The 15,750-nt window shown below is 41.5% G+C and overlaps 1 protein-coding gene across 6 annotated transcripts in view; it reads right to left on the bottom strand.

Annotated features, from left to right (window-relative positions):
* robo1 (roundabout 1) overlaps positions 1 to 15,750 on the bottom strand; it is a 524,355-nt gene that overhangs the window by 42,450 nt on the left and 466,155 nt on the right. Inside the window, exon 1 of one of the 6 annotated variants that reach the window (XM_072300453.1) lies at positions 6,976 to 7,130. The exons of the other annotated variants lie outside the window; for them this stretch is intronic. Coding sequence (XP_072156554.1) covers positions 6,976 to 7,009 — 34 coding nt within the window. The 5' untranslated portion in view covers positions 7,010 to 7,130. Of the gene's footprint in view, positions 1 to 6,975; positions 7,131 to 15,750 lie in introns of those variants that run through there. 6 annotated transcript variants of the gene reach the window in all.

The following is a 15,750-nucleotide window of genomic DNA, read 5'->3' as shown; positions in this document are numbered from 1 at the left end:
ATCACAGAGAAAAAGTTATATAAAGTTGTGATTCGCCTTGTTTTCTGATTGACTGATTCTTTAACAAGGATAGGAGATAAATTGTATCAAAGCAACAAAATTGGCTTCATGGAAACCCTAACACTTTCGATCACTCATCGTAAATGGTGGCAAAAGTTTGTACAGGAGGCAGCGACTTAGAGGCTCAACAAGCAGCTGATAGTGCGATACGTCCAGGACGATGATAGCAACTCATCGGCAAGCAACCCCACATTAAAGTTAATTCGCTATTGATGGATTAATTTGCGAACACGGTTATCCCGAGATTCGATAATTATTTTAATTGAAGCTGAGTTGACACGTTCTGGGAGTTTAGTCGCGGAAGCATATTTGGGGGCTAATAAATTCACGAGGCGCTATTCGGCCGCGCTGCGACGCTGCACAGTGGATCAAATCAATGGCAGAGGTCGGACATGGTTTAAAAACTTTAACAGAGTATACCTTCATGATATGAAATGTTGAAGTTTTAAAAGTAGATTCATCGGTTTTCTCGTAAAATTTTCTACAAAAATCACCCCTTATAATGGAGGTGTTGCATATGTGTGAGGAATTTGCGATTTGACTGTTGATTCTTCTGTAAAAGTTCGCGAGAAACACGATGGTGCCACTGGTTTTCTCTGAAATCAACTCCCAAGCTAAAAAAAGCTCTCAAGTTGAGGCCAAAATGGGGGGAGGAGGGGATATCCCACGCTATCCTGAGGAGAGTCCACCTCTACATCAAGACGAACTCTCCATGCAAAGATAGGAAGCAAATACATTGGCAGTGATGCCGTGTTTTCAGTTTTAGAGTCCCCAAATAAGGTGGCAGCTCTGTCAATGTATTTGCTCCCTATCTTTGCATGGAGAGTTTGTTTTGATGTAGAGGTGGACTCACACGATAGCGTGGGATATCCCCTCCATTTTGGTCTCAACTTGAGAGTTTTTTTTTTGAGCTTGGGAGTTGATTTCAGAGAAAACCAGTGGCACCATCGTGTTTCTCGCCAACTTTTACATAAGAATCAACAGTCAAATCGCAAGTTCCTCACGCATGCAACATCTCCATTAAAATTGTGACGGGATAAACGTAAAATTTTACAATTTTCGTCAAAAATTTCATGTCCGACTTCTCCCAAAGACTCGTCCGCTGTGCGACGCTCCGTATCTGCAGTGAGGATCGCAGGGCTGCGGCAATCAATTGGGCCCGACTGTCGGTGTTGTTGCCTAACTCTTCGATTCCGGGCGCAACGTCGGAAGCGCTGACGAGCCAGCAACGCCATGTGATGTTCAGTGGCGTGGCGTGCTTTTCGATCCATCGATATTTCCCCATTTGCGAACACCCTGTTTATCGATACTTTTCCATAGGTTTAAATTGCAGATCAATCGATACATCGCAAAGCACGCCACGCCACGCCACGCCACTGGTGACGTTGTACCTGAGAGCACGTGAAAATTTATAGAGATTAGAGCCGGGAGCCGTAAATCATGGCGCACGTGTCAAACGGGGACCGCGAGCGAGTTCATCAAGCGACGCAACAGTGGCGGCGGCGGAGCACTGCGGGCTGCCTAGCTCGTTTGATGAACGGCGCAGTAAATTAACCGGCTCAGCTCGGATGCACCGCCGGCATGGGCCAGAGATGCAAAAGCGCCCGGGATAAGATAATCGCACAGAGAATTTCTGCAAAGCCTCGCGGTATTTCAGCGCGGGGCGAGCGAGGGGAGCGCTGATCGGATTATTCAACCCCCCGCAACCCCCTCACTAACTCGCCTGCTGAATAATTTAGCTTTCGATCCTGTATTTTCACATGGCATCCCTCCTCTAACCGGGGATGTAGTTCCCAACATTTGTGACCGATAATTGTTGTTTTTAATCCGGGGATGAGCGGGCCAGGTTGCCGAGGGGGTGGGGGCGGTCGCAAGGGTGGAAAAATCAATCACTGGGCAGGGGGGAAGGGGGCAGAGCGTGGTGCAGTTTAGTGGATAGCCATGAATTTTTAACGCCGCGAAACTGCAGTAAAAAAGAAGGGCTATCCCACTACCCCTTTAATGTTTCAAAGCGAAAGCGAATTTGGGGTTACTTAAACCACGCTGGGCTGGGTGGTTAGATTCGATTGCCATTTTACGAGGAGTGACAAAATGTTGTCACGATCCAGACTAACGGTCTAATATGCGGTCTCAGGATCAACTTAGGAGATAATCACTGTTTATTCCTGAGAGTGAAAGGAGAGGGATGCGCTTCTCGACAATGAGGATTCACCTTGGCAAATTCTCCAGGGGGATTATTTAACCTGAAATGCATCACTCAACATTGGACGAGATAAAATGTTGCGGGCCGCACAGGAAAATTTCGAATGCACAGAAGTAACTTCTGCAACACATGGTCACATTATTGGACACCTCTGAAACCATATTGAAATTTGCCATTCCCTATAATTTGCCTGGTTTTCAGGAAACGTTTTCCGTAAGAAAATTTGATGTATTCTTCCACTATTCCCCGGAATCTCTTCGAAAAACTAGGTTATTCTCTCAAGTATAGGGCAAGCATTTTGACTCATCTCACTTATTCATCTTATTCCTGATTATTTAGAACTAAGTCAACAGGGGCTGCCCGAACTAAAAATAATCAAAATAAAATAGGAATAAGCCTCGCTTTATCAGTAAATTTCCTGGTTTTTTTTTCGGAAAACTTTCATAAATCCCGATATCTTTCAGTTTTTTCTAGTACTGAGTAATTTTTGGTTTTAACTAAATGAGAGGGTGTGTTGAAAAATGGGCAAACGAGCCTTTCATCTTTCGATAGAACATTTCTGTCGATTCGCGGTCGAATATCATACACTTTCACTTTCTGGAGTGAAGTTCGGTTGGAACTAATTTAACAAACTAAGTAGCTGAAAGGAGTCGAACACTGGAAAAAAAAATTGGATCTAGAGTCCAGACTCTTGAAAACATTGACAAGAAAAAATACTCTTGATTCAATTAGATTTTTAAATCAAAAGGAAATCCGCTCAGATTAAGAGGCTTGGTTCTTGATTTAAGCTTAAATCTGATTGAATCAAGAGTATTTTTTCTTGTCGATGTTTTTATGAGTCTGGACTCTAGATCCAATGTGTTTTTTTTCCAGTGAATACGAGTACAAATAACGGGAGTACCTCCATAGAAAGAGTATAGCCACTGATTTTACGAATGAAGACCCTTATAGGACAGTGCTGTCCATCATATTCAATGGCGAAAATTTGCCTGCTGTTGTACAAATGTGACCCACCATGATGCAGATCAAAATCGTGACCTGTTCGGACTCGGACGGAGGGACTCCCGAAACTCCTGGAGAGCCTTTTGATGACCGACGAAGTTGGGGATTAAATTTTAATCGCGTATTCTTCGATATTTATTGGAGCCGTTATGGGAAGAAAAATGCAATAAAAGAGGAGGTGGATGATGGAGAGGCGAGTTTTATTGCAGCGATTAAATAATGGCGCTCTTTTTGTTGTACCTGCGAGAGGCAAAAGACACCCGTTAAACGTGTGTGTTTTATGTAATCCGCCCGCTGATGCGGCGCGGCGCGGCGTGGCGACTCCAATAACTTCCTTTCGGGTGTCCCGCGTTGTCACGCCCACAGCGGGAAAGTTCTGATTTTTAAGATGGTTTTCTTTTCCTAAATATGAGTCTCCTTAATTTTCCCTCTCTTATAGGAAAAAAGGAAATGGAACGGAAGATTTCGCAGTACATCGAGGATTCTGTCGAAGAAATGCATTTTCTGTACTGCGGATTTTTCACAGTTTATATTAATTAATATTTTTATAGTATTTACAATATTTATTGGAGGAGTGGTGATTTTGCTCTTTTACATTTGTGGTGTGTTTCTCATTGACCGAATCAGCGAATGGGGACCTTATTTTACACGAAATTTAAATTTTAAAAAATGTTAATACCATGCATTAATTAAAAATTTTGGACATTTTGGCGCGAGTTTGACCCTAAAAGCTCAAAAATTGAGTGAGATTTAACGCCCTGAAGTTCCAAGACGTAAATTCTTAATTTTGGGCTTTTCCAAATTTTTTTCTAATGTTCTGAAAAATTATTTTTGGTGATTTTTAATCTTCTTTTTTTTTTAATTCTTAAAATTCTTAATCAAATTAAGGTTTACTATTCTGATATGCACACAGAAGCTAAGCAGCAAGCGCTCTTTTTTGCGGGAAAATCAAACTAAAACCGCGCTCAGTTTGTTACTAAGGCTTCCAGAGGCTATACTTATGGATACTGAAAGATACTTAAAGATTTATGCTTAACTTGTTAAAGTATATCATCTACTACACCACAAACTTATTTCATTTTTTTTTACAAATATTTTTCCTTCATCATATCGTCACGCAGAAAGTAGTCCATGGAAAGCACAAGGGTCACCTCACTAAACTAGACACCACGGCGCGTAGGCATTTGGAGGAGGGCCTTTGCGACGCGCGAGTGCGAGGCCATAAAACAGAATTCGAGCTCATACGACTTTTATGAGAGCCCGGCTTCTGGGAATGGTGCGACGTCGGCATCGGGTCGTCTGCGAGCCCGTCAAAAATCCATGTCTTGATTTGAGCCTCATCTGCGCCACGAGCGCGATATCGGGCATCGGCAATTTAAGCTCGTAAAAGCCCCGGACGTTTTCGCCCGACTTAGCGTCCACGTTCCACGATGAGGCGCGAGATGTCGCGTCATCATTATCGATGACGATTCCAAGCCTCGGTCCGGGCGACCGAACAAACGTCAGATTTTTGTGAAACTGGTTCCATGAACCAGCTTTCACTCGGCTGAAACTGGTTCGATGAAACAGCAAATTTTGACGAAACAATGCGAGAAGTTCGACCGCCCGGCCCTGGCCTTAAGTTCCCAAAGCTCTTGCTTCGAGTAAAGAGGCCATGCTCCCAGAATTATTTACGTCCAAAATTTAAAATCTTTTAAAGTTTGATAGACGCCTGGGAATTTTTGGGATATTTACCTTTTTTTAGACACAATGTTGCTTACGAGTCACTTTTTCCGAGAGTTATTTACTTGCAAAGTTTTATAGAATCCTGGGTAGTTTTGGAATATTCCTCTTTTTTTGACAAAAAGTTGCTTACAAAGTAAATTTTTCTGAGAGCTTTCTTTCTTTCTTTTTTTGTTCCTACGATTTGATCATGAACAAACGACGGCAAGAGACTTGAACATTACTCTGGTTAAACACAAACTCAATTTTGAACTTCACCGCACTTCGGAAAAACCATTGAAAACTTCCCTGTCTTGTTTGGTGGAAAAAAGCTTTGAGCTTAGTGATAACAATTTACATATTTTTGAGCGTCAGCAATCAAAATTACCAAACAATTTTAACGTCTATAGCCCTTTGATTCAAAAGCTACATTAAAACTAGGCAAGACCGGTTGAACCGCGGTAGAGTGGAGTAAGAAGTGGGGCCTAAAAATCTAGGAGCTGGCTCGCAGATCGAATCTCATAAAAGCAGCTGGCAAGACGTATCTCCTGCGGCAGACGCCTCGAGGAGATGGAGAACCAATTTCCATAAAATCAGGCGCGTTTAAATATATCTCATGCTTGGGCCATAAATACCTTTTGCTGCGTTTTACATGCAACAACGGTTTTTTATTTCGCTGCGGATCCTCCTATTCTTTTCTCGCCCTCCTGTTATTCCAGCATCGACGACAGCGCGGGAGGCGGGAGGGCGACCCCCGAATCCAGCTGAGCAAGCATCAACCACACTGCCGAGCTCAGGAAAAACGCCGTATAAGCCATCAGACGTTGCCAAGTTTCCTTCGATAAAAACCGAAATAACTGGGAAATTTGCGAATAATCGTTTCCAAAATTTTCAGACAATTTTGTACGCAGTTCAATCTAAAATATCTGAAAATTTCGAGGAAAAATTTGCACGAATATCATCGAAAATACATGTTTTATCGAGGGAAATTTGGCAACTCTCGAATGTTCATACGTCGTTCTTCCTTAGCACAGCAGCACAGATCCTCGATATTAAGTCTGCCCGCACTAATATCCTCGGCCTGGCCCGTGCTCCCTCAGGATTTCCACGAGGGAGCGAAGTGAATAAAAATGCTCCGGGATCGATAGGCAAACTATATTCGGATGATATTGCCGTCGTGACTCCAGCAGTCACAAAGCTCGGTCTGCAAACTTTCGTCAAGCTTTTGATTCTATACATGAGAGCTTTCTTTCAGAGCCATAGAAAGGAAATCTTGATGTTCTTTGAAACTGCTCAAAAACTGCTCAAAAGAAAAACACCTACGAACAAGGCCGAGGTCAGGGTTTTACCGCACCGAGCTAATAAAAATTGACCGCACTTATGGATCTCAAATGATAATTTCAGATGACCTTTATCCCCATTTTCTTTAAATTTTGTGAGTGTTGGTAATGACACGGAAAAAGAAGTATTAGGGGCTATCCCATAAAATTGTGCATGTTATTACCTTAATTTGTTGGATAATATGGGCATTTCAAATCAGTTGTGTTAATACCGCGACTCAACTTGGGGTAGTGTCCTAACTTTTGGGTTAGTAACCTAATTAAGTGGAGCTCTACCAGAATTAACTGAAAATGCCCAATTTGGGATACCTCTTTTTTTCCCGCGCGCACGATTAACGAGATCGAATGGCAGAAAAAAGAGGGAAAAGAGAGAAAAACTGATTCCACTAATTACACATTTCAGCTCCTTGTTTCAATATTATTCGGGGCAAAAATGAACAATCTTGGCAACAGCAATTCTAGACACTCGAATACCTTTGGTTACATTCGCGTTACATTTGTATTTCAATTAATGAGCATTGATTCACAGACTAAACCTTATCTTTTTTCCTTTTAGAGCGGTCCCGTATCTTGGTCACAGTCCAAACTTGATGAAAAGGTCTTCACATGATAAACGCAAGTAAAATGTAAAAATCATAGGGTAAAAAAGCCTCTCATAAATGTACAAACCTCTTCCTGAATTCACTTTCGCTCCCCTCTGCATGTGCGTTGGAGTAACAACTCATACCGAACACGACAATATGAACTGACGTAATACGGCACATCGAATTGAATTTTATATGGAATATATGGAGAGTAGGAATCGTTAGGGTTGGTTCGAATAGACGATGCCGTGCGTTTTCTGGCTTTGAAAGACTCGGAAACGTATATTTATACATTATTACGCGATAGGTTTCGTTCGGAGTTAAAACGTCTATAAATTTGAAGTGCCGTATGAATAGGCGATACCAGGAGATCAAATATTTATTTGGAATTAATGAACAACTCGGCGAAAAACGCTCTCGCGAAGGGAGCGGCCGGGGAAAAGGGGGGGGGGATATATACACTTTACAGAGACAGGGCAAGGGGCCGCGGCTAGGTGAATACAAAAATATGCACTATTTTTGTATTCAATTACCTGGGCGAGTCTTCACCTCTGAAAGCTATGAATAGTCGGATTTTTTTGCGATATACGTTCACGGTTTTACTTGCGGTTACCACTTCCGTGCTTTGGAAGAACGCCGTATGAGCATTTGAGAGTTGCCAAAGCTCCCCAAATAAAATATGTATTTTTGAAGAAAGTTGTGCCTATTTTTCTTTAGAATGTTCAGATATTTTAAATTGAAGTGCAAACAAAATTGTCTGAAAAATTGGAGGAAAAATATTCAAACTTTCCCGGGAAAATTAGTTTTTTATTGAAGGAAATATGGCAACGCCTGAATGCTCATACGGCGTTTTGCCTTAGCAAGGCAGAGTAGGTGTAGCAAGGGTAGAGGTTTCACCTCGCACGTGTATTCTCGTTATATTCTCCATCGAATTACAAAAATGAAAAACAATGTTTGTGAGTACTGGACTGTCTGGTAATATATCATGCTTCCCAATAGCCAGCAATTAGATTCCTGGCCGTGTTAATTTGTCTACCATTTCTTTTCCTTTCGTGAAAGCACAGGACATTACTTAAAATTGGCTCATTTTTAATTGCATTACAGAATATGCTTCTCGGGGATACTGGCGGGGTAGCCACGAAGATATTCCAAAAAACCCCTTCCGAAATCATGCGTGACTTTCCAATATTTATAGGGCGAGCAATTCACATTATGTTTGGTCATTTTGCCGAATATTCTTCACAGCTTTTTAGCATCTGAATCAATGCTAGAGAAAAGTTTCCGAGATATTTCTCCACAAAAAAGAAAGAAAACGCTAGTAGAGATTTTGGGAGGAGCCTTTCCGGTGAGCAGTTAGCAGCACCTCAATTTTGACGGAAACATTTTGAAAGAAAGGGCTCATTTTGCCGACAATGCTTCTCAAGAGATTTAGAATTTCGTAACGAAACTCTCCTTGGAGCCAGAAAAAATATTTCTTTCAATAAAAAAAAAAGAAAAAACAATTGTGTGATCGTAACTATTCTTTCCAAGAAAAACACCGCCAATTTATGTACAAGAGGAGTCAAAAGGATGAGTGCTTGGCGTTTAGTTCTCTCGTTGTAGGATACATTTTTTCACAGAAAATGACGGCGAGTGTTTGATCACTCATAATAACTACTAATTTCCAGGTTCGCTGAGTGGACCACCCACGTATGAGTCCAGAGGTTCCGACGGATTGTACTGTTGGAGAAAGATCACGATCTAGCGACCAGGATGCACGAGAACTTATGTTGCAATTTGCCTTCGATGGAAAATCTTACAAATTTATTAAAAGTAAGTAAACGACAAGACTACATGACCAAGCTGAGAGGGAAGAGTTGCCACATGATTGATCTTCGATCAAAAATCGATACGATGCTAGCAGCAGCAATCATGAATATGATATTTGGCAACCAAAATTATTTTCTGTTCAATGCGGTGGCAAGTCATTTTTCCTAAAACATTGTTTCCCACTACAAGTTTTCCTAGTATTTTTTTCCTACTCGTTTTTTGTCCCATCCTAGTTAGTCCTACCAGTGAGATGTCCTACAGGCTTTTTTCCTAAGACCACTTGTCCTATATTCGGTTTAAAAAAAAACAATGTAGGCACCTCACAAGTTAAAGTTGTGGCCGCATGCCCGCAAGTAGTGGAGCTTCATCCCCTTCCTTGTATTGAGGGTATATAAGGCTCAGGCTATGCTTTCTCCTGTTCACGCGCTTATATTTGGCTCGCTAGGGAAATTTTACACTCTCCGAAACATTTCCCTCTGCCAATCGTAGTATGAGCCTTGGGCGTATGGAAAAAAATAGAACATATATAAATATAACCTAGTATTACAAATTTGTTTTCCTCTTCCCCCTTCTTATTTCTTTTTCTACGATGAATGCATTAAATTATCGTTTTTTGTATCAAAATTATCTTCTCCGGCAGAGAGAACGTATCATCATTCTGCTCCATCTCTTTTTATTAGTCCATGGCGAGTTACCGTCTGTTTAAAAGCACGGCAGATAAGCATCGCAAGACTTATGTCTCTATAATACGAAGTAAAAATAATGACAAAACTGAAAAAAGGAGACAAAGTGAGTGATGCATTCGAAGTATAACGTACCACAAAGCATCGCGGTCAATTAAGTAAAGAGTTATACTCTCCACGTTTCAAGTGAGGATCAATTTACGAACAAAGGGTTGGTATCTGTTTTTCCAGTATGTCCTTTGTTCCCTAATGAACACTTTCAGTGCAAACGAGCGGTATTAATGAGACGCGCACATCGGCCTCCCGGGTTACTTGTGAGGGAAGCAGACCCCAAAAAATGGAGGCATAAATAACCGGGTACTCGATTAAGCGAACACTCACAGCTCTTCGTCACCTTAAATACAAATAGAGGAAGAGGACAAACTAGCACCTCATGGGCTGAGACAGCTGCGGCTTCAGCGATACTCAGTGAAAGATTCAATACGTCACGTGAATCTTGCAATCCGTAAGATAATCTCAGTATTTTCAACATAAGAGCTGATTTTGTTTAACTCGGTATATTTTACCGCATGAGTATTAGATAGCTGGTTTCCTGACATGCCGTGATAGCGAAGAGAGCCGTAAGTGCAAAAATGAAGTTTTGAGAAAAGGGCCTAGAAGCTTATGAGTGGAACATTTTATTAAAAGAAGCCGCCGTTCTTTGTCAAATTGCAACCAATCATTCGATAGACTCTTAGAAATCATTTGGGGGATTAAAACTCGACCGATTTTATTTTAAAGTACATGAAAAATGTAAAATTTAGTTTCATGTAAGGTTAGTATTTGGCAAGACAGCCGTAAGTGATATCTTCTGCGTACTTTCGTGGTAGCGTGTTAGACACACAACAAAAACATTCTCCGATTTTCACAATAATCTTTTTAATGAAAGGCAATCTGGCAACGTCTGAGGGCTCATGCCACCCTTTTACTGATACAGATCAAATTGCTAAAAAAAATTTGCTAAGAAGTCGGAAGAAAAACATTCTCCTATTGTCCACAAAAATCTTATTTTATTAAAGGCAATTTGGCAACGTCTGAGGGCTCATGCCACCCTTTTGCTTAGCACGGGAGTTCACGACACCTACGTGGCGAGTATGATGAAACCCGGGCATCCGGGGCGAAAGAGCCACTTCCCGCGTGCGATAAATGGCCATGCGAGCGCGGTCGAGGAAGAAAGAGGGTGAAAAAAGCTAAAACCCCATCAATCAAGGCGATGCATGCAGGTTCGGATGATGGCTCACAAAAACAATCCATCTGAGGAACAATTAGGAGCCACCGAACCCTATCTCGGAGATTATGATGCCCACTATCGACTTAGCTCCTCACCGTTCCCTGTCTCCCTCGCGCGCGGGTTACAAATCGCCAGGAGGGGTTGCTCATTACGCCGTATTCCGATGGATCGCAACTCAGTTCGATGAATCGCCGGAAGCATGGTCGAGAGAAGAGTAACTGTATAGGGAGCATACGGACATGTGGAAATATGGAGCTCCTAAGACACAAAAGGGCAGCCAATATTAATTGTATAGTAATGGACCACTCGACAAGGTACGAATTTCAGCATTTTGATACATGTTTCCTAACCTAAATTTTACGTAAAACACGATGCGCACAACGAAAATTACCGAAATCAATACCTTACGAAGATATTTAATGATTCTTCATCCGTGAATGTAAACCATCCGCTCATGAAAACTCAATGCTCTACGTGATTCACATTGCGCGCTAAACGTTATCATGACAGTCTCTGCGATATAAAAATCTGGTAACCTCGATCTTGACGCTTTGGCTAAGCTACAGCAAATTGCTTGTAGTTTGAAGAACACATGGTGGGAAATGAACATTGCTCGATTGAGAAGCTTGCTGAAACCGTTGTGGTGCGCGATTTGACTCACGTAGAGCTTTGAATTTCTTGTAAGTGCGCATTCCAAATTCCTCGTAACCAATGTGTAATAAAAACGTCAATATCTTCGTTTAGAGTTGGTTTTAGTAATTTTCGTTGTGTGAATCGTGTTTTACGTAAAATTCTGATTAAGAAACATGTATCAGATTGCTTAAATTCGTATACCTTGTCTAGTGGTCCATTGGTAAGTTTTTATGTATTTTTTTTTCATCATTTTAGATGACACACTGGGAAAAAAAACACATTGGATCTAGAGTCCAGACTCTTGAAAACATTCACAAGAAAAAATACTCTTGATTCAATCGGACTTTTGCTTGAATCAAAACGAAATCCGCTAAAATTAAGAGGCTTGGTTCTTGATTTGAGCTAGATTCTGATTGAATCAAGAGTACTTTTTCCTGTCGATGTTTTTAAGAGTCTGGACTCTAGATCCAATGTGGTTTTTTATTCCAGTGCAGTAATCCGTACAGAGTGAGCAATAACTTGATGGCAGTAACAAGTTGAAAAACGCCGACTCCGCGAGTTTAACTAATCGCGCCGATCACACGAAAAGCATATTAGCGCCTGCAAGAGTGCAGGAATACTTCATGCATTGCGCCTAACGCAGTGCGTACTGCGGTCGCTGGTCGGAGCCAAGTCCACATTGGCGCCTACAAGACTGTGGGGATACCGCACGCATTGCACGTTCACTACGGTGCGCGCTTTCGGTGCCGGACCTACCGCGGTGTACACAATCTAGAAGAAAACAATTTTACACGAGAAAATTTCGTGAAACTTCCAAATGAATTAGTACTACGGCTTCCTTATAAAGCAATGAAAGGCGACAGCTGATGCCCATTGGCTCCCTTTTGAGAAACACTGCCCAACTAACGGCGCACAGCTGTGATCGTCCTTGCCTGGTCGACGATTTGAAGGTGTTATCTGTTACATTCGCTCCACGTTATTTTCTTTTCGAGTCGTTCCATTTTACTTGAAGTGTCAGTGTAACTGCGTCTTCATACTTTTTATAGTGAGATCAATAGAAATTGTCATTTTTTCCAATAAACTGGGTAAAATGCCTCCATAAATACAAGCTCTCTCTTGCCCTCTAATTGTAGAAAGCGCGTCTATCGATTCTCTTTCGATCGATTGCGATGCGATAGCGATGGGTGGCGTCACTAACATATCACGGAACTGGATAAGGGGTGAGGACTACCACAACGATGGGCATCGTTTGTTATTATAGCAACACGTGCACTAAATCAAATTTCGCAATTAACGCCTTTCATAGATAGCCGTCGCTTTTAATACTTCGCACTGTACGACGAGGGTACTACGACTACGGCTGCCTGCTGTTCCTGTTCCTGTAATCCTAGATCTTGATCAATTTCGTGTTTCTGATAAAAAGCAATTGCACGCCTGCTTCCGCTTGAGGCTGTCTGCGGTTCAAAACCGTTGGAAAATGTTCACAACGTGTCGGTCTGAGTGCGTTACGTGGAATCATCACGCCGTTCAGCAGGGGGCTATCGTGTTTTGAACCCTACATAGAGAAAGTGCTCAACACAAAAGTTTGGTTAATACGGGAAGTAAAGCACAAAATAACTTAGGTCTCCAGTTGACTCTGGGGTTTCCAAGTATCTCCATTGTTTTCCGCGCTAGATTTACCGCAAATTGTAACAAAATCAACACAGAATTCGAGCATTGTTTTTTCTCACCTTTTATCGTTCAAAGTGTTTAACTTGCGAAGTGTTCAAATTTGCTATAACTGAGCCAAAGCGTCAAGATGAAGGTTGCCAGATTTTCATATCGTAGAGATTTGTCGTGGTAAAGTTAATTAGTCTGCGATTTGACTCATTTGGACTATTGTGTTTTCATGAGCGGGAGGTTTGAATTGACGCGGTAAGAAACATTAAATATCTTAATTAGGAGTTAATTTCAGTTATATTCGTTGCGCAAATCGTATTCTACTAGACATTTTGGTTAGGATACATGCATCACATACGTGTATGTATCAAAATACTTAACTTCGTACCATGTTTAGTGATCCATTTTGCGGCGTTTAAAATGAAAAATGAGTGGTGACTCCTATTGCCCAAGTTTGGTTAAAGTCACCTCTGAGGGTGTATACAGATGTTAATTGAATTAAAGGTTATCTAGAAAATGAGTGTGCGATTTAAACGTCGGCGGTTGGGGTGGCGTTAGCACTCCGTCGATGGCGGGAAATCTCGAATTTTCGAGGTTCAGGGCCGAGTTCATCGACTCCCGAAGCTCGGGACGGAGTCGCGGGGCTGCGGCTGAGACGTGCAAAACCCGAAGCCCGCAACCGCTCGCGAAAGTTTGCTTATCGAAAAATAAATGGGCGGTTAAACTGCAAGTTATTTAGCCCGCGCTCACGTTCGCGTTCGACGTTCGAGGTTCAACAGTCACCGCTTCCCGCTCTCCGATGCTCGGTGCGCCCCGAAATGGGATCCAGGCGGGCGAGGACCCCGCTCGTTTCGCCCAACAGCCAAACTTGCAAATCGCGAAAACTTCGTTACAGGACAAGCATTGTTGCCAGAGACAATATGTTTTCGACACTCCGCGCTCCTATCTCCCCGACAGTGCTTGAGCTTTATCTCATGGCCTGGTTACACGATCAAATTCCCGTCAAATTCCGATCAAAATGATGACCAAGATGGCGGTCGAGAGTTATCTAGATTCATGAGTAAAATTAATTAAAACAGCGTGTTGATTGAAATAAGCATGAAGTAAGCACGGTTGTGTGGAAATCAGATGAAGGATGAGCCCCACAGTTCCATCATCTACCATCAAATTTTTGCAGGCCGCAGAAATTTGATGGTAAATGGTCCGCACCAGTCACCATTTGATCGGAATTTGACGGGAATTTGATCGTGTAACCAGACCTTACAAGCCAAAGCTTAGATTAGCTTGATTATGAATGATGACCAAACAATTCAGCAGATTGAGAAATCTCGACCCAATTTGCAAAAAGCTCACCCTGACACTGAGACAATAGCTTCACAGAAAAAATTGATATTGCTGATTTAACAATTTTTTAGTTAAAAAAGTGTCTGACATGTTTCAATGTCGATTTTACGATAAAAAAATGCTAATTTAACCACCCCCGTGGTCTCAATATGTCCCCGTGGTTCAGTCCAAAATACATTAAAAATGATACGGTTCTTTGTATCTCCTGAAATTTATTTCTATGTCTTTGACTTCTATTAAAAAAAAACATTCCTTGGCTGATTATCTGAGTCCTGATTCATTTATTTTAGATGGTTTCATGAAAGCTGGCAACGTTGGCTGCCGAGCGTGCGAGGAAATTGAAAATATGAAGCGAACACGACGGCAATCGATTATACTTTCTTGATTGTTTCACACGGGTGGGTTAACTGGTGCGTGCAAACACTGTTTTGCCTCCTCCTCCATCATGTATCCAGGCAAAAATGAGAAGGGTCAAATCTGGTGAACGGTTGACGCGACGAGCTGAGGAAACTTCGCATGAAAAATGAGCTACAATGTTCCAGGTTTCTCTCTCGCCCTGCGGTTTAGAACAATTATTTTTCGCTATAAAAGTTTGCGAAAAGTTACAAAATGAACGATTCTCGCAATGTTAGTAGCCACACACGTGTAAAAAGAGCCTCAAGCCCAAAAAATTCTCAAAATTACAGTATTCATAATTTCAGAACATGGAGGAGTTTCGTTCAAACATTTTGGGGTAAAAACGCAAAAAAGTAACCTCAACAAGCTGAGTACGGTTTTACGGTAGAAAAATTTTGCCTTCAGTAACTTCGGAATCGACTCATGACACAGGTATGAAGAAGTCGGTGCGATTAATGGTCGTTAAAATTAAAATCAAAAGTGAAAGGAGGTATTTCTCATCATTTTACTTGCGTTTGTTGATCTCAGGTAACCAGGATCATTAGAGATTTGAGGATGAAACATTTCTCACCTGAAACAAAACAAGAAAAACATGTTTTTAGAGTGTAATTACATAATACCAATAAAGTTACCCCTTTAGGATTTTCCCGAGGAAGATCCTAATTACAGCCACATTTTTTTAATTAAATTCGTCGATCGTCTTAAGGAGCGGAGTAACTATTACTCTTTTTGTAAAATAAGAAAGATGAATTATGAAGGAATTATGAGAAAGGAATTATGAGGAATGCGCACAAATGCCGTATTTTTTAAGCCCATGCTATTGGATTGATGACATTCTAGTAAAGTTTATCAAGGGATTACAGATAACTTTGAAAGGTCCTACTTGAGAGGAACCACTTAATTTTTTAATACATTTTTACGGTGCATTCTACTTACTTGCATCATCACAGTGTAAGATATTGCTTAGCTTAACATTTAAGTTGTTTCTTGTAAAGCAGCTATTTCCCCTGCTGAAAAGAGAGCAGTTACTTGAAACCGATTGTGAGATGAAGTTGGCGGGGAAGAA

The sequence above is a fragment of the Bemisia tabaci genome, chromosome 5, assembly GCF_918797505.1.
Source record: "Bemisia tabaci chromosome 5, PGI_BMITA_v3".
NCBI lineage: Eukaryota > Metazoa > Arthropoda > Insecta > Hemiptera > Aleyrodidae > Bemisia > Bemisia tabaci.
Note: the sequence above shows the minus strand (reverse complement) of the source record. Positions and strands in the feature narration are given on the sequence as shown.